We start from the raw sequence: 24,499 nt of genomic DNA, 5'->3' as shown, positions 1-24,499 counted from the left end.
CATTGGTTATTTCTATAAAGAGCTTTATGTCATCAGCATATACAAGCACATGTATTGACTTAAGAAGAAAGGAAATGTCATTTACGTATAATATAAAAAGAAGAAGGCCCAGGTGGGAACCTTGAGGAACCCCAGAAGTTACTTCTATTGGGTTTGAAAAGGAATTTTGAAAGCGAACTATTTGCGTTCGTTTCGTTAAGTATGACTGCAGCCATTCCAAAAATTTTGTTTCAGTTCCGTACTTTTCGAGCTTGAAGAGTAATAATGGTATGTCGATTCTGTCAAATGCCTTGCTAAAGTCCGTATAAAAAGCTTCTACGTGGTTACCGTTGTCCATTACAGTCAGAGTGAAAGTTATGAATTCCAAAAGATTTGTGGTAGTTGATCGGCCTTTGTAAAAGCCGTGCTGTTGAGTTGTAATTCGGTGTTTTACTTGTTTAAAGATTTTTTCATTAATTATTGATTCAAAAAATTTTGGAATGCATGAAATAATGGCAATTCCACGGTAATTACGAATGTCAGATTTAGCGCCAGATTTGAAAATTGGCACTAAATATGAAGTTTGTTAGAGTTCTGGGAAAATTCCATTCTTCAGGGACATGTTAAAAAGGTGTTGTAAGGGTGTAGATAGTTCTTCTGCCAAATTTTTGAGAAAAATTGGAGCTTTTCTGTCAGGTCCAGGACCTTTCGTAGCGTCTAAATTTTTAAGTGCGTTTTGAATTTTGAATTCAGATATTTGATTGACAGATAAAGAATTCGAAAATTCAGGAAAATACGAGAAGTATTCGCGGTCGCGATCTGTTTCTTCATATGTGGTGTAAATTTCTTGAAAAAAAGTGGCAAAAGACTACATATTTCATTACTAGTTTGTCCTACATTACTGTCAAGATGCATTCGTGATGGAAAGTTATTACTTTTTAGTTTGGTTTTTACGTAATTAAAGAAGTTCTTAGGGCAAGACTTGATTTGATGTTCGATTTTACGATTATGTTCTTCATGTGCAATTTTAATGGATGCGTCAAGTTGACAGCAAATTTCTTGGTAATTTTGAAGATTTTCGCTATTGTTGTCTTTTTTGTATATTTTATGTGCTTTTTTTTTATTTTTTAGGTTCTTCAATTGTGGATTAAACCACACTGGATATTTGTTGGTGTTCGTTCGTCTTCTTTTTTTTAGAGGTACATTTTCTGATATAATTTGATTAATTATTTCATAAAATTTTGTTACTTCTTCGTTGCCATTTCCTTCTTTACAAATTATACTACGCCAATTTATTATGCGAAGTCTACGTTTGACTTGTTCGAAGTCAGTTTCGTGGTATTCCGGTACATCCTCGTACTCACAGTCGCTGGGGTACGAAGTGTTATTCATTACTATTGAATATTCAATTGCTGTGTGGAATGCTTCATTTTTCCAGATGGGAGTCAATGATGCATCTACACAGAAGTCTTCAGTGCAGTTTGTAAATAATAGGTCCAAAAAAGCATTTTGTTTGTTTTTGACATGATTGATTTGATATAGACCGAGTTCTGAGGATTTGCCAAAAAGATACTGCAGTGTTTCGTTTTCGCCTACGACTGGGAGTAAGATAGATTCATTTTCAATGTCTACAATAAAGTCTGCATTACGTTGGTTGAAGTCGCCATAGACATGCAGTTTTACTTCTGGTTTCATGTTAGACATAATAGATTCTAGAGTTTTGAAAAATAATTCATACGAATGTTTATGAGCATGTTCCGGTGGAAAGTACACGGAACAGAAGATATGTTCTTCGCCAGCAATAAATGCTTTGGCCCATACGTGTTCAAATTCTTTATATTTGTCGGATATTATTTCTTCAGAAGTAAAGTCTACATTAATGGCAATGAGACTCCACCGCCTGACTTTTTTTGACTGGTAGACAAATTCCGATCGTGCCGGAATACATTGTAATTGTTTCCAAATACTTCTTCGCTTCTTACGCTTTCGTCCCAGCTACTTTCAGTTCCTAAAATTATTTTAAAAGATGACGACAATAGATTTTGTTGAATTTCTTTCATTTTGCTTGGGCTTTTCATGCGATTGAAATTCAGACAATAGATAAGAATTTCAGTCGCATTCTGTCGAGGAAGCGAAGAAGTGTTAGTCAAGTTATTACTTATGTTTAAATATAATGGTTCTGCCTCAGAAGAGGGTGTCCTTACTTGCGAAAATTTGTACTAAATTTATTTACACTTTCGCGAAGTTGTTGAAGACGGTGCGTGCGTTCATTTGATAAAAAATGACGATATGGTTGAAGGTCGGCTACTGCTTCGGCTGGCGTGAGTCCATATTCCTGATGGGCTTCAATAAAGACGCGTTGGAGTTGTTCTGGAGATGTCGGCAGTCCTTCGGATGCGAGAAGCATTCTTATACTGGTTGGTGTCATTCCTTCTACGCATACAGATGATGGTTGGTCCTTTATGTATGCGAGATATAGGCGTGTAATATGCATTACTTTTGGGTCGCGGAGTCTAGCCTTCAAAAAACGCTCGTCGCCATTCGATGATTGCTGCGTAAGTCGGACGATTGGTGGACGCATGGGGTCAAGTTCAAATTGGCTGTCTTGCGGTGCTGATTGTATGCTGGCGTTGCTGGCAGGAGCCGGTGCAGAATTTTCATTGTTAGTTGCATTTTTTTCTGTCCGATATGGGTTGATAGTTTCGCCTTTTTGGAAATTTTTAAATTTTGATGTTATGTCTGAATTCGGCGGCCCAGCAAACGCGTGCAGCTGCCAGGAGGTCTTTGTCCGAGGGTAGTGGTTGTTTTGGCATTTCAGCAATTTGAGTTTTCTTTGAGTTGCAGGCGAAATGGTTTATTCCGTGTTTATAGGTGTTGTTACTTATGCTGATAGGGTTTGAGTTTTCCTGCTGACGTTTGCGTTGCTGCATACGTTTACGAGCGGCCTTTTCTGCTTGCATTTCCTGCATGCGTCTTTTACGCTGTCTGGCGTCATATTCAGTCCAGTCGCGTTACCATACTTTTTTATTGCCAATTAGGCGCCAGCCTGATGTGAAATTTGGAGTACGGTGTTCTTCTGAGTCCGATTCTGGAAGTGGGAATTAAAGACTGGGATGATTGTCTGTTTTTGGCTGGAGTGAATTCGATCCTTTGAGCGCTTTTAATTCATTGATTAGTTCCTGCGCCGTTGTACTGCAGTTTGTTTTCTTATTTTGTATAGCTTCTAATTGGTGTTCCATATTGTCAATTTTTGATTCTGTATTAGTAAATGCTTTTTCCAGGTGCTGTTGTATGTTCTTTGTGTGCTGCCGGTTTTCTTTGCTAATGTCCGATATGTCCGATATGGAGTCATGGCCAAGTTCGCCGAACAGCGTCGAAATGCGATTTATGGTTTTTGCCGACGCATTGTTTGTGTTGATATTTACTTTTTTAATTTCCGTCTTCAATTCAGAAAGCAGTGTGTTGATACTGTCCAGGTTGTCGTGCGTTACAGTCAGTTTAGGAAGTTGACTGATTATTGAATGATTTGATTTGATTTGATTTTAACAGAGACCGGAAAACGCCATCTTGAATTTCGAATTCGACACCGGTTTTTGAATTTTGGATATAGTGCTAATTCTACACGGTGACAAAAAAGTCCGGTCACACTTTTTTAGGGTCGCCTGTAGCCTACACGTTGCATTTCTCTGGTCCCACTGGCGTAGCATGGTGGGGGCGGCTTGGGCGGTCCGCCCCGGGTGTCACCCTCAAGGGGGTGACACCCATGCGGATATCCGTGAGATTATCTATCTATTAGGTGGAGGTGAAACCCTCGAAAATTACATTAATTTGCTCCTAAGAGTATAATCTCAACCAGTTTTTCGAAAATGGGTGGATTAAGTGCAAATGAAAACGATCGTGCTAACTCTCACAATTTTTGATAACAAAATGATTTCACCTGGTGGGGGTGACACCCAGAGGGAAAGAAGTTACACTCAAATTTTCCGCCCCGGGTGTCACCCGGTCACGCTACGCCACTGTCTGGTCCCATCTATATTTCAAATGAAAGGGTTAACTTTGCTGCCCAGAGTGGCAGAGTTTCGTTTCTGTGCAGTTTGTTCACATTGAGTTGTGAGCCATGGCAGAGTTAAGAGCAGCTGTTATCGCTGAATATGTGAAAGGGTTCAAACCCGGACATATATTCAAACACCTAAAACCGCTCGGAATCAACCGGAAATTCGTGTACCGGACCATAAATCGGTACCTAGAGACCGGAGGCACCGAGGACAAGGCACGATCTGGACGACCAAGGTCTGTGAGAACTCCAAGACTGAAAAACGAGAAGCGGCGGACGAGAAGCTGTTCGTTTTGGAGCAAACAGTCAATCGCCAAAAGAATCGAGTTTGGAGTGTGAGCCTCCAGCAAGCTCCTGCGCTGAACTGCTGAGCTGAACGTTTCCCGGTTCCAAAATAAGACGTCAGTGATGGTTTGAGGAGCCATTTGCAAGGGAGGTAAAGTGCCTCTTATTTTTATCGATAAAGGGGTCAAAATCAACGCAGCGTACTACCTGGACACGGTTTTGAATAAAAATGTTCTGCCTCAGGCTGAACTATTGTTTGAAGACGATTACTACTGCTTTCAGCAAGATGGCGCCCCATCCCACACCGCAAAGGTTGTTCAGGTGTGGTGTGAGGAAAACTTGACCGATTTCATTTCGAAGAATGAATGGCCTCCGTCGTCTCCGGATCTGAATCCACTGGATTATTTCGTGTGGGGATACATGATGTCGAAGCTGAACGACTATAGAATAACAAATTTGGAGCAATTCAAGCGAGTTGTCACGAAAATCTGGGACGAGATGCCAATGGAGCACGTGCGCGCCGCTTGCGACGACTTTCCGAGACGTCTGAAGCTGGTTCGATCAGAGAAACGTAGTGTAATTCCGAGAGATCGTCTGTGAAGTATCTTTATGAGTTACTGAATAAAGCTATGAAAGCCAGATGCAGATTTTCTTTCTATTCTTTGAAATATTGAGATTTTCCTGTGTGACCGGACTTTTTTGTCATCCTGTAGATATAAGAGCATTTGAACATTTTTCAGTTTTACACAGTTTTCGAGGAAGACGGGAGATGCCATTGTACATCGAAAAATAGATGTCAGAGATCGGTATTTGGCTTCTGCCCCCCAGGCCCACATTTAAGAATATATACACAATTTTCGGTGTCTGGACCTGTTCCTGGTTTTTGTAAATATTAGTAGTAAAGGTTTTTGTTTTGAAAGATTTCTCGATTTTTAAACATATTTAATACACCGGAAGTCACCATATTTAAATCTGGTACCGAACCCATGTTCATTGAGGACATCAATTATAATAATAGCTTTTTAATAATTATTTAACATAAAAAGGCTGGGATACAAGATCGCGAATTTCGTTTCAATAACGTAATTGATCATTCCTAAAGTATGGACAAAACGACCAAATACGAACATGTTTCACTACTATACATTCAAACCCACGAGCTAAACTTCCATTTGAATAAAATGATAATTTTTTTCTTGACAACGAGAATAACTTTGGAGTTGATGAATTATGTCAACATTATTTTCCTATATTTACAGTCATTTTGGATGAAAACTATTTTGTACTTAGTTTTTAAATATGTTCGTTTATTTTAATACTTTTCTTTTTATAAAACTAAAATAAATGTGTTTGGCACTCATTGAGAACTATTCGTTGTGAGCGTAGATTAATTTAAATCTAACTTATATATTTTTCATTTGCCACTTTACTAGTGTTTGTGTACTTTAGTAAAGAGAAAAGAGCTTATTATAGTTGTACGCCAGTGTAATAAATACTGCGCATTATTCCAACATGTTTTCAAAGGTGTAATGATTTTACAACAATGTTAAAAAAATGTAATTGGTCAGTTGCTGAAAACAAATTAAATATCTATTACAAACCAAGGAGTTCATTTTTTTTTAGACGTTGTCGTAGGGAGTATGAAAATAACATGAACAATCGATCACAACAGATATTTCACAGTAATTAAGTGCATGTTATGAATTTCAATATTTCAAATGTGTAGTATGCAAAATTCAATATTTAAGAACAACTCAAAAAATATGCCGTACGCATTGGAATGTTTAAAAAAGATATTTCTCCTAATCTTTTGTAGATTGCACATCTTGCTATTTAAGCACATATACAGATGTTAAGAGCACAAAGCACAATGACGATGTTGGAAACCTGCCCGCGAAAATTAAGAATAACAACGCAAACTCATGCCCACAGTAAGAGAGTACATCAGGCAATGGTGTTAGCTTGAGTGAGGGTAGCTGCATCTAACCGATCGAGCAAATCCAAATATTTTTTCATTCGACAATTGAAATACATTTTACAGGTGAGCTCCTGCTCCACATACGAACAGCTGCGGTGTACTTTATTGGTTTGTTTTCAACACAAAATTAATTACCTGCAAACAGTGCCCGCGCCTCGGGTGTTTTCAAGCAATTTACCTTTTTTTTCTGCTGCAAACGATTGCACATGTCATCACCCTTGGTTATACTCTGTGTCGAAAGCCATACAATGCGAGTCTCGTTCTGCGTTGGTTAATGCATAATTTTTTACATGTTATGCTCTCGGTTAAGCGTATGAGCATTTGAGTTTCTTTTTTTCACAATTCCTTTTTAATTGGTACCGTGCTTAATAACCTGCGAGCGGAAATTTGAGAAACATTCCATCTAAATTTTGAGAGAAAATCTTCAATCACAAATTCGTGGGATTTCGAGAATGAAAGAATCTGTTTAAATACTCAACAGTAGCTGTTGTACTGACGCATCTGTTTAAATCCTACAGCATTTTTGGTCAGGTTAGAAAAGACCTCCCGTCTTTCATAAATCATGGGACATGGCATTAGATAATAATGATAATACCGACCAATGAAAAGTCCTCCTTGTAAGAATTTAAAAATGCATTACCTTTCGTTACATCTGTCGATAAATAAATAATATAAACCACACTAATGGGTAGATTGACTATGCTTTCACCATAACATTCAGCTTGTAGTCTCCACGTAACCGCTGGAATTGTGAAGAGTGGCCCTGAGACATAAAGTCCACTGGTCCACATAACGAACTTAATCAGAACATGTACGTCTTCCGCCCAACATTCGCGTTATTTCGCAGTAATGGAATTTTGTGTATATAGGTTCGGCATGACCGTTCGCACGTAAAATGGATAGCATAGACCAGACGGATTTTTCTTAGCACTTATCTACGGGGTGGTATGCTGCTACTACTACTCAAAGTGACGAGGCGCGAAGCTCGGAGGCGGCAGAAATACGTCGTTGCGGATATAGTGGCTTTCTCTGTCGTTGGATCTGGCTCGTGAAATTTTCATAACACGCTGTGAATATCACCGCCGTACGATTTAGTCCGAGTTTGTACGTGTATGAGTGCGGCGACGTTTGTACCCACCAGGCTAAGGATGTTCAAAACAAACACTGGCAAAGAGGAGCCCATCATGCCAGATAGAAGATAGGACTATACAACGGATGCGAAAAATGTGAAAAAGCACTCGTTTTTGTTTCCTTCTTGTTGTGCTCGGCGTTGGAATGGAAATTATGCTAATGATCTTCACAGTCGTCGTCGTTCGTTGGGCTTTTCTCGAAATGGGAAAAAATGCGCGTAACAATCTTTGCTGGTAGGTACCTACGTAGGTAACATGAACCGGCGGCTGTCGAACGGGCAACAGCGCTTCGAAACCGAACCACACGTGTGCTAAGTTCTCATTACGGAAAATCTCCTAATTCCGCCGAGAAAAGCTTTCGTCGATGTTTCACCATTCTGTTTGAGCAGCAAATATTATCAGAAGCAAAATAAATTTATTCTTATATTCTGATGCGCACATACCTGCTAAACATATTTCATTAAATCATACAAGCATAGCATCCGAGCTCTGCTAGCTTCCGCGGTTTACCAAGTCACGGAAGAGAATCCTCGGTGGTACTGCTCGGTAAAGTACATACTGTATACAATAAGCTTCTGCTATAATGTATCATATTAGCTGTTGGTAACATTCTTTCTCCAACATTGGTGTGGGTGTACTGCTGCAGCGATCAACAATAAACAATATGATCGAAATTCGCTTCGCAGGTGCTTGATCTTTGATGTTATTTTTATTATAGTCTTGTTTAATAAAGCCAACAGAAACCACCAGATTAAAAAAAAAAACAATCTCTTTCTGTATTACTTTTGATGCTAAGGAAAACCAGACGGCAAAACGGAAATGCCTGCAGTGCTGTTCTGGCCTAAATACACTCCGAAATCACCACGCGACACAGCAGGCGTTGATTCACTTTGATCTGTTCAACAGCAACCGGAGGCACTGCTGCTAAGCACTCCTCCAATGTTGGCGGACCCGGCAGCAGCTAGTATTTAAACTTTATCTCAAACAAATTTTGCTCGGCGCTTATGTTATTTATTCATGTTTTTTACCTTTGAAGTAGTGAAACATGAACAGAGAAATCGTCGGGGGAAGTACCAAACCTATTTAAGCAGTATAAGCATGCTAATCCATCTCGAAAAAGTTATGCGCCACAGGGAAGACACTTAAAATGAAAGCAATTATTGCTATAAAAAAAGCTTAACCCGGCACGCGTTTGCATTAACTCTGGCCTATTTTTGCAGTGTGAATAAAGTAAATCCTTTAACTATTGACGCTTTTTAGATAGGCTTATGTATATTTAAGCTAAATGTATTATTTTTGAACTGCTTTTTCCATAAAAACGCCAGTAAAATTTCTTTCCCCTTACGTAGACAGGAGTAATTACGAATCTGTTTCAAAGTATGTTTTTCACCTGTTTTCAAAAACCTATGTTACCTTCACTACGTGTTTGCTGCTAATTTTACTCACCTTAGTCATTTCTATTTGCTTTAATAAGGACACATTTTCATTGAATCTCAATTATCATTTGTTTATTTTCTCATTTACAGACAAGGCCAGTCTTGAACTGTATTAAGCTTTGCTTGAGCTGTCTCTTCATTTACCTCTGACCACCACACAAGAACGGCGTAAGTAATTTTCGACCGTACAATGCTTGTGTGGGCCAAATGTGTGTTTCCTCCATTTGGTGAACTGTTTTAGCCGGATTTAGGTTCAGCCCTTTTTGAGTGTACCAACTGCCGTTTGAAAGCGGTTCGACATTGTTGCGTCACATTTGCCGCGAATTATGAGGACTACAGCATCGGCATAGTCAACAACCTTTTAGCCAAGCTGGGTTAGCTTGCTTAGTAGTGCATCGACCGCCAGCGACCAAAGCAGGGGGGAGAAGACTCCCCCTTGTGGACAGCCTTTTGTCGCTAAGACGGTGATTGAAGCATCTCTCAATATAGCTGTGATTTCCCTGCTCGAGAGCATATTTTGATTCCAGCTTATTATAGTGTTATCAACTCTCCTATTTAGGAGAGCTGTATTGATCGAAGCATAGGAAGTATTCAAAGAAATAGTTATCGGTTTCCGTTATACTCTACTAAATTTTTTGGAAATAAATATTGAAATTCAGTCCGCAAATATATATTTCGACTGTGACATACAGTCTTCCTCGGTGCTTATGTGGACTGGTAAGCAAAGCGTAAATCCTGTTTTTTATTTGTAGTAGGTAAAAATGAAAATTTAGCACTCTTAATTGGAGTTAGGTAGGGAATTATACGGTCGATTGTTTACCGTACCGTGTCTGGGGTTTTTGGGAAGCAGATTGAATAGCCATGAGGGTTGATTACCTGCGTCTTTATTGAGAAGCGTACATGAGTGTTGTTTATAAATTTTTTAAACTTTCGGTAGGGGCTCCCACAGAAAAATTGGCTAAATGGCTGGTAAAAGAATTTCAAGCCATGCCCAAGAAATTTCCAAGTCGATCAGTAAAGAGCACCGGAGACTTCGTTGAAAATTTAAGATCCTCGGGTAACATCCAATCTTATGAGATAATGGTTTCATTTGACGTTACGGCTTTATTTCCTAGCGTTCCAGGGAATGAAACCTTAAACCTTTTAGAGGACTGGCTTCTTTCCCAATATTTTGATAATACTTGGAAAAAGAAAGTCGACAGTTTGTTGAAACTTTCACGCCTTTGCATGAAAAAAACTACTTCACATTTCGTGGTAAATTTTACAAACATACTAAAGGGGCACCAACGGGGAATCCTCTTTCTCCCTTTCTATGTGAGCTCTTCATGGCAAATATAGAAAGTACATTAGAGAAGAGGAACATCTTACCAATTCGATGGTGGATGGTGGTATATGGATGATATTTTTTGTATTTTGAAAAGGGCGGATCTTGAAACTTTTTTCATATCCCTTAATAATACCCATAAAAGTATAAACTTCACAATTGAAAAAGAACTTAACGACAGACTCCCTTTCTTGGACGTCGTTGTAGTCAGAAAGTCTACGGACTTGGAATTTGAAATTTATCGGAAACCCACGAATACAAAACGGGTAATACCTAACACTTCAAACCATCCCTTCCAGCATAAAATGGCATCCTTCCATCATATGATCCACCGCATGGAAACTTTACCTCTAAGTGAAGTAGCCAAGCAAAAGGAACTGGAATATATTTTCGAAATTGCTAAACTTAATGGCTACAATGAAAGTATCATCCAAGCCATTGTTGATAAAAAGAAGCGTGCTCAAATTCGGAAATCTTTTACAACACTCACCCCAATAACAGAAGATCTGAAAAGAGTAGCCGTTGAATATGACGTTAACTTGACACCCCCACTTCGTTCAAAATTTAGAAAATTTGGGATGGATATTGTCTACACTAGTAGAAATACCTAACTCAAAACAAAATTGGGGTCTACCAAAGACCCTATTGATACCCTGAACAAAGCTGGAATTTATAAAATTGCATGCAGTCACTGTGACATGGTTTACATTGGACAAACTAAACGTAACCTAGGGATACGTTTCAAAGAACATTTCGCAGAAGTGACAAAAGCAAGTAAAGTTTCAAAAAATGCCCCACCACATCTTTTCAAATCAAAAGTGGCTGAACATATTTTTAACGAGGAACATCCACTAACTTCGGATAACATTCATCTCCTCCGCCCCGTTAATAATTTATGGAAATTAGACGTAGCTGAAAGTTTAGAAATTTATAAACAACACTCATGCACGCTTCTCAATAAAGACGCAGGTAATCACCCCTCATGGCTATTTAATCTGCTTCCCAAAAACCCCAGACATGGTACGGTAAACATTCGACCGCATAATTCCCTACCTAACGCCAATTCGGAGTGCTAAATTTTCATTTTTACCTACTACAAATAAAAAACAGGATTTACGCTTTGCTCTTTACCAGTCCACATAAGCACTGAGGAAGACTGTATGTCACAGTCGAAATATAAATTTGCGGACTGAATTTCAATATTTATTTCCAAAAAATTTAGTAGAGTATAACGGAAACCGATAACTATTTCTTTGGTTTCTCAATCACTTTGCTAAGACGCTCGTTATAGATTTTCTAAATAGGAAGTATTGTTAAAAGCGCCATCAATATCTAGAAAAACACATAATGTCGTCTCTTGATGCTTCAGTGACTTCAAGAAGAGTCACTATGCCACGAAGAGCAGTTTCCGTCGATTTCCCAGGTTGGCAAGCGTGCGGATCTATATGCAGCGGCGAGTTCTTGAGGAACTCATTTCTGATGCGGCTATCTACAATTTTCTCTATTAACTTCAGGAGTGTAGATGTGAGACTTATGGGCCTGAAGGTGTTAGGCAGTTTGTTGCCTTTTCTTCCTACCTTCGGTATGAAAATCATCTTGACTTTCCGCCAGCTAACTGGAATATAACCCAGGGTGAAGCTTACGCGGAAAAGATGTATCAGTTCGAGCATTATGATCCCATCTGAATTTTGTATAAAAATGGGTAGAATGTCATCTGGTTCTGGAGACTTCAAATTTTCAAAGGACCTTAATGCCCAATTGATTGAAGCTTCCGTGAACAACCTTCGAGAGAGCAGAATTGGGTCGTTGGACGCTGTACGCCTTGGCCTCGGACCCTGTTGCTTCGATGCTGGTTGTTCGGTTATACATGTGGTTCCAGGTAAGTGCGTGTTCATAAGAACCTGCAGTGATTCCCTAGGTGTGATTGTGAGACTGCCGTCCTCTTTTATTAACTACCTAAGACCGTTGATGTGGTCTATGGACATCGCTCTCCGGAGTCGTGCGACTTCGTGCATCGTTTGGATGCCCTCACAGAACTTGATCCTGCAAATTCTCCTAGCCTTGCATAGCGTTACACTTAGTGAGTGACGCTCTGTATTCATCCCAGTTGGATGTGCTTTTAGCCCTGTTGAACACTGTTAACTGTTTTTGTTGAAATTTTTTGAGTTGGTAATGTTGTTCATGTGAATCCCACGATAACCTTTAGCCGTCAGCTTCGTACACCTGTGTATTAGTTTTATCCCAACAATAAGCTCATAATGGGGTGCTAGTGTACAAGTGATTTATATCGTATTTCTATTTGAAAATTTACACGAGTTTTTGTTTCAATATTGTCTGTCTTTGGTGACACCTAGAGGCTTGGAAACAAATTCAAAAAAATACCAAGAAGTGCTGCAAACAAAATCAACTCACGGTTTTTACCAAATACCTAATTAAGAATTGGTTCTACTTCAAGTAAATTGACATGCTCCGGAATTCTGCGCACAAAATTATTTATCTAGAATGGGAAATATTGCTAATGTTATTCATAACAAAGAAATCAGTTGTGTAAAAAGTTTGGAAATCTTCTCCTTAATCAAACGTTAAACTCACGTAGCATCCTAGAAAGTTACAGGCTGATTCTTGAACGTAACGAATTTTTGGTTTCATAAACTGTATGATTATTGTGATTGAACTAATAATGGAATCATGCCATATTTTGTAACAAATTAAAAAAAAGTGGCATTAGTTTAAAATTTATATACAGTCGTATCTAACGACCGAAAAACTGTGTCGCACATAGAAATATAGCAAGTCACAGAATTCGACCTTTTCCCGTGCTTCTGATAAAGATTTTTACTGGCGATGAATAACATATATTATTTTCATGTACAACAAACATTTTTTTAGTTTTCGTGACCCTGCTTTATAAAAATTTTATTGGTATCAGTAGCAGAACATTCCCAGTATACACTTACTAAGGTTTTGTAGATATGTTTATTTAGATTAAAATAATTCTATTTTCAAATATGCAATTCTCTATACAATTGAAAAAAAAACTATTATTGATATATTCTCCATAACATCAATTAATATTAACTTCCGTTTACCATGAAATTCTCATCCAGTTACTGGAATTATAATATGCAAACGCGTTTCATATTTACGTATGCTGATTAACGAGAAAACCAATCAATTAACAACGCCTCTCAGCGAAAGTAAACATCCACGTTTGTCATTGAACGAAATACTCAAACGTTGATTTCCTCGTATTTCACATCGGTATTCTTCTGATTTCAACCGCATCATGTCCTTTCCTTCAATAAATAAAACAATAAGAATGTTACTGAAAACCATTGCACAATGCACAATGGTCCAGAAACCAAATTTAGGGGGAAATTTGTGTCTAGAGCTCTATAGCAACATTTTAGAGAAAAACTTTCTTCCACAAAGTTATTACATATGATAAAGCGCTCATTGAAAAATTATCAAAAATTAGGGTGACCAACATTTTTGATGCAATCAAGTATGTAACTTTTTTATCTTTGTAGATAGGAGAAAAATTTGTTCTACAATGTTATAGCTCCATTAATTTTAAGTAACTTTGTAAAATATAGTTTTTCTCTATCTTTGAAAACAACCGATTTATATTGAAAAAACCTATTTTGAGCTCTAACTTTTTTATTTCAAGTTTCATCTCAAAACTGTCTGTGAACGACTTTCAGAGCTTTTTAAGAGAAACAATTTGCAATGCTGACATCGTAAATATCTCAATTTTACTCAAAGTTATTAACATTTTTTATCAAAAAATATGCGTTTTTCATTTGTATGTCATTCATTTTGGGGCAAACATAAAAAATATCTCTTGGTCTCATTTTGAAGAGCATACTTGACTCTATAAATGGGGAAACTTTTAGAGAGATGTTATTTTTTAAATTTGAGTAAATTCAATTTAAAAACAAGACGAAAATTTCAATAATTTTATACATTATGCATATAAAAGCAGCAAGATTTATTTTTTGGTATTTTTTCTTATAACTAGACGTAATTACCTTTAATTTAACTCAAAAAGATCGAAAATCGATCAACTGGTTCAAAAGCAATGAATTTTTTTAAAATTAAAACATCGAACACAGTCGTTTTTTATGGTCACGCAAAGTGCTTCAATTGTGCTCAAAATCGCAGGGATGCATCTATGTTGAAAATAATCAAACCCGTATTGTTTCGTTGGGTTGTTAAGGGGACCAGCTCCGAAATAGGGTGACTATAAAAAACGGCTATATTCGATGTATTTTATTTAGAAAAATTCATAGCTTTTGAACCAGTTGATCGATTTTCGATCTTTTTGGGTCAAATTAAAGGTAATTACGTCTAGTTATAAGAAAAAATACCAAAAAAATAAATCTGGGTGCTTTTATATGCATAATGTATAAAATTATGGAAATTTACGTCTTGGTTTTAAATTGAATTTACTCAAATTTAAAAAACAACATATCTCGAAAAGTTCCTCCATTTATAGAATCAAGTATGCCCTTCAAAATAAGACCATGAGATATTTTTTATGTTTGCCCCAAAATGAATGACATACAAATGAAAAACGCATATTTTTTGATGAAAAATGTTAATAACTTTGAGTAAAATTGAGATAATTACGATATCAGCGTTGCAAATTGTTTCTCTTAAAAAGCTCTAGAAGTCGTTCAAAGACAGTTTTGAGATGAAACTTGAAATAAAAAAGTTAGAGCTCAAAATAGGTTATTTCAATATAAATCGGTTGTTTTCAAAGATAGAGAAAAACTTTATTTTACAAAGTTACTTAAAATTAATGGAGTTATAACATTGTAGAACAAATTCTTCTTCTATCTACAAAGATGAAAAAGTTACATACTTGATTGCATCGAAAATGTTGGTCACCCTAATTTTTGATAATTTTTCAATGAGCGCTTTATCATATTTAATAACTTTGTAGAAGAAAGTTTTTCTCTAAAATGTTGCTATAGAGCTCTAGACCCAAATTTCCCCCTAAATTTGGTTTCTGGACCATTGTGCATTGGGTTGATTTAATTAACATTTTCTGCGATCTGCAATAAATCTATCATTTGTTGCAAGATTTGTACCACTGTATTCCAAAACCTATCATTTTCGCACCATATTTTTTGCAGATTTATTATCATCATAAACAGAAACAGTACCCTTGTAATAGCTTACTATAACCGAACCTAAATGACGTGGCAACAAATTATCGTTGCCCAGCTTGAGGGTACGTATTTCGTCATTGGCATTGGATACCGTGACATTTCCCCATAATACGGCGGAGGTTTTATTTTTGGTGGTAAAAGAAGCCCATTCGATTCCAACTGACGGCACATGATTATCCGACCGCAGCTGAGCCGTCACCGGAATATATTAGGCTTCATTCGTTGGAAGCACACACAGGGTTATTTTTTCCCGATTCCAGTGTGGTAACCACGTTTTATTAGTGGTTTGAAGATCTATACTTAAGCATGTATAAGCCACCCAAGAAAGCTAGGAGTCGAAGGAAGTTGTCTGCCCCAACTTTGTTGTTTATTTTGTTTTGCGTGGTTTCACATTTTCAGCTAAAATGAAAACTGTGCGTTTAAAGTGCGCCGTACTGTTTGCGAAATTCGATCGCTTAAATACTTTGCCCGGAGGTACTTGCAGAAATAAACTCGTAAAGCACTGCGTCAGCATCGAGTAAGTTAAACGACTTCGGCTGGTACGTGCTACGATGTGCCTCCTCTCTCGACTGCGAACTGTATCATTATCGCAAATCAGTCAGTCCAGTCCACGAACCCAATGCTTTGGCAGTCACTGAGTAAGTCCGACATGGCTGGTGAAATTTTACTACCGATCGTTTCGGTCAAAGTACGGTAGGAACCGGGGAGAAACTGAAATGTTGTAATTAAAACCTTCACGTTATAACTGCTACATAGAGAAAAACCTAGCAGAGAAAATTAAATTTAGTTTTATAAGAGATAGTGGTCGGATTCATTTGGAGTAATTAATTGAAATTCATAAAAGTTAGAGGATTAAAAGTACCTCCTGCACCCGAAATGGAATAGGACGAGAATGATTTAAAACATAGAGCTTTCTATGTGTAAATCAAAACAGCTTCATCGTGCATTATTAGTTACTTTTTTGAGATAAGCTGCTTCAGTTCTATCCAGATGAGCATTAGTTCAAATGTTTAGATTTTGTCTTGTCATGCTTTAAATTATTGTGGAAATAGTTTCAGCATCGATAAATTTTACTTACGCAATTCCAATTTAACACGAAGTCCTTACCTGAAATATGAAAATAAATAGGTATTAGTAATATTATTGAATTCAACCATACAGGAACGTTTTCCTTATCAAAATATACCTAGCAACAGAAGAGTTTTTCAAGTGATTATAACATTTTTACGAAGTGCGAGAAGCAAGTACTTGTTTTACTCTTGTTGAACTTTTATCGTTCCCTTGTTGTAATCTTGCTGTACTCGTGTTATAATCTTTACTCCTGTACTCTTTCTGTGCTCTTGTTACGATCTGGCACTTTTGTATTCTTGTTGTTCTCTTGTTGTACTTTGGTTGCACCCTGGTATTTTCGTATTTTTGTGCTCTTTCACTCTACATCTGTGTAATTATCTCCGTATTTGAATTAATAATTGAATTTGTTATGAAGAACTATTTGAAATGAAAACTGTTTTATAATAAGAAATTAATTTTAATTTATAGCAAGTTTAATCCGACACGTTTTGACTTAACACTCACTGCTCATTGACTTCTCGTTTGTTCTCGCTCATGACGTTTTTCGACATTGTCACCACACCACTAGCAGCTGCAGCTGCGCTGCAGAGTGAACCGTTACTAATGATGAGGGGTCTCGTTTTGACAACTCTTTTACTCTTTCATTGTTTTACTCTTTTAATTTATTACTCACTTTTTTTTTAAATTTTTAACATTTCTTTTATTCTTTTACTTTTCTACTTTTTGTTACTTTGTTACTTTTTTTTACTTTTTCTCTTTATTACTTTTTATTTATTTTGTTCTTGCACTTGTGTTAAAGGCTTTTAATTTTTTACTATTTTACTCTTTAAATTGTTTACTCTTCTATATCTTCAATCTTTCACTTATTGCTAATGCACATTCTTATCATTTAATTTTTTACTCCTTCACTTTTTTGCTCTTTCACTATTTTACTTCTCACTCTAACACTTTTTAAAAATTTTTGTTTCACTTCTTCTCTCCTTTGCTGGTTTATTGTTTTACTTCTTTTTTATTTTATTATTTCACTCTTACACTTTATCCTTTTGCTTTTTTATTCGTTCAATTTTTCTCAATTTTAAATTTCATTTTTTAACTTTTTTTTATTTTTGATTGTTACTTTTTTATTCTTCTACTTTTTTACACCTTAACCTTTTTTACTTTTTCATTTATTTACTTTTCTATTTTTTTTCTTATTTTACATATTTACCTTTTTTATTGTTTTACTATTGCACTTTTTTAATCTTTGACTTCTTTTCAATCTTTTTTTTAGTTTTAATCTTTTTTTAGTTTTTTACATGTTTTTTACTATTTTACTCTTTTTACTCGTTTACTTTTATATTTTTTCACTATATTATTATCAATTTGTTAACATCTTCACTGGTGTTAAAAACTATTGGTATTCTCTTTTTGTTCTTACTATTCTACTATACTTATGTTTTTATTCTTGCTTTTTTACGTCTTTATTCTTCTACTTTTTTATTCTTCAATCAAAGAGTAGATGAGTAACTCTTTGATTTTTTTTTTACTTTTTTTCTCTTTTTACCTCCTATTTTACTATTTCGTTCCTCAATTTCTTACTTTTTTACTCCTTTATTCTTTTACTATATTTATTCTTTGACTTTTTAATTTTTTTACTTGTAACTATTTCATTTTTTTACTATTTTTTACCACTCCTCAACGCAAAAAGTTTTTCTTTTTTCTCAAAACCGTTTACTTTATAACCTGTTTTATTCTTTAAATTTTTGAGTAACAACATCTTTTAATCTTTCACTCGCTTTTTCATTCACTTCTCTTCACTTTTTTACACTTTTATCCCTTAAAACTTTAACTTTTTTGCTGTCCTGCATTTTTATTTTTTTAATTTTTACCCTTATACTTGTTTGCTCTTTTACTCTTTGTCCACGCCAACTCGTGAACTTCGAGAACGATTCTTGTCCGCTTCAAACTCGCGGACTTCGAGAAAAAAGAATTCGGAATAATTCCGCGAACACGACGAGAAAGTATTTCACTCTCCACACTTTAGGAGACACGACCGCAATTAGCTGGAGTTTCGCTCGATAATAATTCGACAGCGCAAGTTTATCGTTTAACAAATATATTTCAACTGAACTGCTAATGCTCATTGTAATGGGTATATAAATGAAATTTTAAGTATGTGTATGTGAGAATATCAAATATAAAGAAAGTTTTTATAATAGGAAGTAGGTAAACGCAATTGCGTTTTTATCCAGTATGGTAGATGCGTTCTGATTACACTGAACAGAATCAATGTGCCAAGTTCAATTTTAGGGTTGGATCCGACTCCGAACATACCGGGCCGCGTTGAACCAATTTGGTTCAACTATCCTTGGTAGTTTGCCTGACAGTCTACGACAGTGGTCATCTGGTTGGTTGTTTCCGATTCAATTGGTAAAACGCTGATCTCCGTGACAGCTCGCTTGAACAGGCCTCGACCGGTTCGTACCAACACAACACGCACTAGTCCGTCCGACCCAGCGTATGTTTGTACCACCCTTCCAAGAGGCCATGTAAATGGGGGGTAGTTGTCCTGTTTGAGAAGCACCATAGTTCCAGGTTCGATATTCTTCGTTGCTGTTTTCCACTTCGAACGCTGGTGTAACAAGGATATGTAGTCTCGGGACCAACACTTCCAGAAATTTTGGACACTACGACGAGATTCCTGAAAACGAGACGGGTTGGAAATAGGTTTATCAGAAACATCGGGCTCGCGAATGGAAAACATCGGTTCTCCAATGAGAAGGTGTCCAGGTGTTAATACGGAAAGGTTCTCAGGATGCTCGGTGAGGGGGGTGAGAGGCCAAGAGTTGAGAATGCCTTCAATATGTGCAGCTGCTGTTGCGAGTTCGTCGATTGTGTACGACGACGAACCGAAGATTCGTCGAAAATGGCGTTTAAACGATTTTACCCCGGCCTACCACAATCCCCCGAAATGTGGTGAGCGTGCTGGAATAAATTTGAAGTTGATTCCTTCGCTTAGGCAGTACTGCTCCCATTCATTGGTCTGGAACTCTTGTTGATACCGACGACGTAACTCGCGCATTTCACGATCAGCCCCGACGAAAGCTGTCGCGTTATCGCAACGAAGCTCGATTAACCGCCCGCGTCGAGCTACAAACCGTTTAATAGCATTGATGCACGCAGCTGATGTTAGGTCGGGTACGATCTCGATGTGAACGGCTTTCACCGACAGGCACACGAATATCGCGACGTACATTTTCACGCTAGCCCCCCTACCATACAAAGGACGAACGTTAAATGGTCCGCAGTAGTCCAACCCAGAATAGGAAAAAACTCGAGCAGGATTAACACGTGCGGACGGTAGCGGAGCCATTTGTTGGTTGGTGCTTGACGGTGAACAGCGGAAGCAAGTCACACAAGACCCTACAACTCGACGTACTAGCTGTCTTCCTCGAATCGGCCAATAACGTTGTCGCATTGTTGAGAGTAATAGAGTAGGTCCAGAGTGAGCCGTTCGTAAATGCAATGACCGAGCTATCAGCCAGCTGAGGTGATGATTAGGGGGAAGCAGCAATGGATATTTCGTATCATGGGGCGCTTCTAAATTTTTTAAACGACTGTATAGCCGAAATAAATCGTTATCGTCAAGGAATACGTTAATATTTTTAAGAACAGAATGTGTGTCGAATATAATTTTATGCTCTGGTTTTAGTTTCATAATGGCTAATTGTTTAATTTCACTTGAAAAGGTAGTTACCTGTACCATTCGAATAATCGTTTTGTGTGCCATGTCGAGCTCCGGCAGTGTCAGCGTACCAGTGAAACGGTCTTTCTTCTTGCTCCTAACGTTGTTGGAAAACCTGAGGCACCAGGCAACAGTCTTCAGCAACCTTCCTAGATCGGAAAATCTCGAAACAATGGAATCGTCATTCTCCATGCTCGCCAATGCAACCGTGTTTCGTCTCTCCTGGTCTACATCGGAATTGGGTATCGCATTGGGCAACATTTTCGGCCAACAGGTAACAGGATCCTTAAGAAACGGTGGTCCATGTCACCACAGAGCATCGTCCATTATTTGGCTTGGTCGAATCCCACGGGAAATTCGGTCTGCCGGATTGAGATCCGTGGGGATGTGTCTCCATTGGCAGTTTTTGGTAAGCCTCTGTACCTCAGCAATGCGATTAGACACAAATACTTTCCAATTTGTGGGTGGTGCTCGAAGCCAATATAGCACCAAAGTCGAATCCGTCCAGAAAGTGACGGTTGCCGAGAAGTCCGTTGCATTTCGTAATTTATCCACCAACTGGCTGCCCAATACTGCTGCACATAGTTCAAGCCGTGGAATCGACAATCCTCGTAAAGGAGCCACTCGTGCCTTTGTAATTAAAAGATGACTGTCGATTTTGCCTTCGTGGTTTGGACCAACCACATAAACACAAGAGCCGTAACCCTTCTCGGACGCGTCACAGAAACAGTGAAGATGGTAATTCCGATGTGAATTGGACAGAACCCGCCGAGGGATTGTTTACTGCTGGAGCAACGTAAGTTCACTGCGAAAGTCCTTCCACCAGGCACTTTCCTCACTAGAAACCTCCTCGTCCCATGAAACGTGTTTGGCCCAAAGACGTTGAACAAACATTCTAGCGTTGACCACGACTGCCCCAAGAAGTCCTAATGGGTCAAACAGTTGAGAAGTTTCGGAAACCACGATGCGTTTGGTAACCGTCGATAATCCGGGTAACGTGGGAATCTTGAAGCTAAAGCTGTCATTTCGTGGGTTCCATAGAAGCCCTAAAGCAGTTACCGTCGACCGTCCTATCTCCATTAGAGAGTCGCTATCCCACAGCTCACTTGGTATGTGTTGCAACACAGTTTGGCAATTTGTGCTCCATTTGCGTAATGTAAATCCTCCAACCCCGAGAAGCTCTCGTAATTGACGACAAATTTCAGTGGCTTCTTCGAGGTTGTCGCTTCCAGCCAAACAATCGTCTACATAAAAACGATTGGTTACAACTTTCGATGCTAAAGGGAATTTGTGGCCTTCGTCTTCGGACAGTTTGTTGAGCACCCGGGCAGCTTGATACGGAGAGCTTGCAAGTCCGTAAGTCACCGTTTTCAGCTGATAAATCTGCAATGGCATGGATGAATCTCGTCGCCAGACAATCTGCTGATACGATCGATCCTCGGGATGAATCCAAATTTGGCGGAACATTTTTTCCGCGTCAGCAGTGAAAACGTACTGCGGCATTCTGAAGTTAACAACGGTAGCTAATAGTGTTGGTTGCACTGTGGGACCAATGCGCAGTACATCATTGAGAGTGAGTGTACCTGATCCCTTACTGCTAGCATCAAAAACGACACGAGTTTTTGTCGTACTGCTTTCCAACCGATGAACAGCATGATGTGGGAGGAAATACTGCGGACCCGCGACGCTTGAACCAACTTCCATATGCCCCATGCTCTCGTAATCATCCATAAACTTCACGTATTCATCGCGAAGAGTGTTATCTCGGGAAAACCGCTTTTCCATGAGCAGAAAACGCCGCTTTGCCTGTTCATAAGAGCTCGCCAACAATGGAATCAAAGACTCCCGGAGTGGGAGACGAAGCACGTAACGACCGTCAGTATCACGAGACACGGTTTGCTGAAAGTGATTTTCGACCTCCTGTTCCTCTTGCGTAAGAGCCTTTCCAATATCGAGATTTTCAACCTCCCACATTTTCTCTAGTTGAATGTTCAAATTCTGATCAGTGACAATATGACATGCCACCGTTGCAGATTCGTTTGCTGAGTAATTTCCACATACTACGTAACCCAGCATTGTTTTCTGTAAAATAGGATAATTGTCAGCTAAAACTAATTGATGCGATTCGATCAGTGAGAAAAATAGTTCAGCCCCAATTATCAAATCGACTCCGTGGCTCACATTGAACTTTGGATCTGCTAAGGGCAACTTACGTGGAATTTGCCAGTGTGAGATGTCAACATGAGCACTTGGAAGGCTAACTGTTAGCTTGGGAAGAACTAGACAGTCTAGATTGTGTAGGAATTTACCAAACCGTGATTGCAACGAGATTATACACGATATTTTACACTGACTATTGCTTGACCTATGCCGCTCACTGGTATATTGATACGAGTGCGTTTCAAACCAAGTTTCTGACACAATGACTCTGATATAAAGTGGGATTGTGATGCGCTATCGAGCAAAGCTCTGGCATAGTGACCAATACCATCAACGTCCACTATGCGCACCAGTGCTGTTGATAGAAACACAATCTTTTGTTGTTTGTTTGTTGGAGCGAACACAGTTGCATTATCGTTAGAGCAGGAGGGAAGTGGTTCAATTTCTGCGAATTGACGATTTAAGTACACCGACGACGTGGGAGAGGGGCTACTTTCGACGGACGACACCGGCGGCGAACGGGTTGCCTGTTGTGAGCTACGCGAAGACACCACCGATGGTACTACCGATACCGAGAACGAGGCCTCAGGCAGAGGCATGCTTTCTGAGCACACAGCGGTATAAGTTGGTAGAATTGATTGTCTTTCTTCTACAAGACTCGGAACCGATGTGATTGGTGGTAAATGTAGTAAACTGTGATGTCTCTTTGCGCACGTTTTACACAGCCTGCCACGGCAATCTCTAGCCATATGTCCTCCCCGTAAACAGTTGATGCATAGTTGATGTTTCTTGACGAAATCCAACCGATTGTTAGGTGACAATTTTAGAAATAATTCACACTGAAAGATTGGGTGCGCCTGTTTACAATTTGGGCATTTAACTACGCTCTCAGACACAACGTGTGCGGATGACTTGTATTTGATTGCTTTTAATTGATTCACTGCAGGTTGAGTGTAGTTTGATTTGCACATTCGAAGTGTGCGTGATCGTTTGATAATAAAACTCATCAGTTCATCGTATTGCGGAACCGTATTGTCGTTGCAATGAGCTTCCCAATCCATCAAAGATTTTTCATCCAATAAACTGCTGAGACGCTCAACCAGAAATGAATTCCAATGGGCTTCAAATAATTCGAGCTTGTCTAAAATGCCTACATGTCGGTTGAATTCATCAGCTAACTTTGCTAGAGCTGAAGCTGATTCTCTTTTAACGTGGGGAATCTTTAAAATCGCCGACATGTGTTGCTTGACGAGAAAATTTTTGTTTTCGTATCGGTCGCAAATAGTTTTCCACGCGGTAGCATAGTTATCCGAAATAATTGTGAATGACAAGATTAAACGAGATGCTTCACCTTTCAAAGCACTACGTAAGTAGTGAAGCTTTTGAACCGACGGAATTTGAGCATTGGAATGGACTAATGACTTATACAGATCGCGAAACTCAATCCATTCATCCGACTTTCCTCCAAATTCAGGTATTTTTATTTCGGGAAGTTTAACATGCACGGCGTGATTAGCAGGGGGTACAATTTGAGATACGGGCCGCGATTCAGAAGTAGACGGGTTAGCAACTGCAGGGCGCGGCAGTTTACTTACGAGGGATGCCTTAAGCTCAAAGTAAAGATTTTGGAACTCTTGACGTGTTTCCGAAAATCCATCTTCCTGATCCTCTAACGCTTCTATTTCGTCCTCTATATCTTCAAATTTATCCCACATGCCATCTAAACGTTCGATTCTAATTGCGACTTGATCAACTTTGCTATCTTCATACGAATCGTGAAAGCACTGAATCAGTTTAGCTGACCCGAGGATATTATCTCTTTTCCTAACCAGGCTCTTCAGATGCACTGTGTGCTTTCGCAGAGTCGATTTTTTAGATAAGGGCATTACGCAAATAAATTAGAGTCACCCACCTGCTGTTTTGGCTTCACTTACGACACCCACGTGATTATCGTAACCTCAATGTCGGGTATATAATCTTCGATCCTTTTACAATCCTGACTCGTAATGATCGACGGGACAGGTAGAAAGATGATTCAACGCAATCGCCTACGATGCTACAGAAATCCAACGTGATTTCCGATGATAGCGAATAACTCCAACCTCCAAACGGTGTTCTCCACGACAAATGAGAATTCCTCCCGGGTTTCGGCACCAATAACTGTCCACGCCAACTCGTGAA

General features: G+C 38.6%; 2 protein-coding genes across 4 annotated transcripts in view; both read right to left on the bottom strand.

The window, feature by feature from the left end:
* LOC129732571 (zwei Ig domain protein zig-8-like) overlaps positions 1-24,499 on the bottom strand; it is an 801,587-nt gene that overhangs the window by 396,059 nt on the left and 381,029 nt on the right. The gene's annotated exons all lie outside the window — the stretch shown is intronic.
* LOC129728916 (uncharacterized) lies at positions 20,939-24,204 on the bottom strand. The gene is made up of 2 exons (XM_055687391.1): positions 22,537-24,204; positions 20,939-22,240 (listed from the first exon to the last, which is right to left on the bottom strand). The coding sequence occupies exons 1-2, from the start codon at positions 24,202-24,204 to the stop codon at positions 20,939-20,941; spliced, it is 2,970 nt and encodes a 989-aa protein (XP_055543366.1).

The sequence above is a fragment of the Wyeomyia smithii genome, chromosome 3 (assembly GCF_029784165.1).
Source record: "Wyeomyia smithii strain HCP4-BCI-WySm-NY-G18 chromosome 3, ASM2978416v1, whole genome shotgun sequence".
Classification (NCBI taxonomy): Eukaryota; Metazoa; Arthropoda; class Insecta; order Diptera; family Culicidae; genus Wyeomyia; species Wyeomyia smithii.
This window is presented reverse-complemented; position numbering and strand designations above follow the sequence as displayed.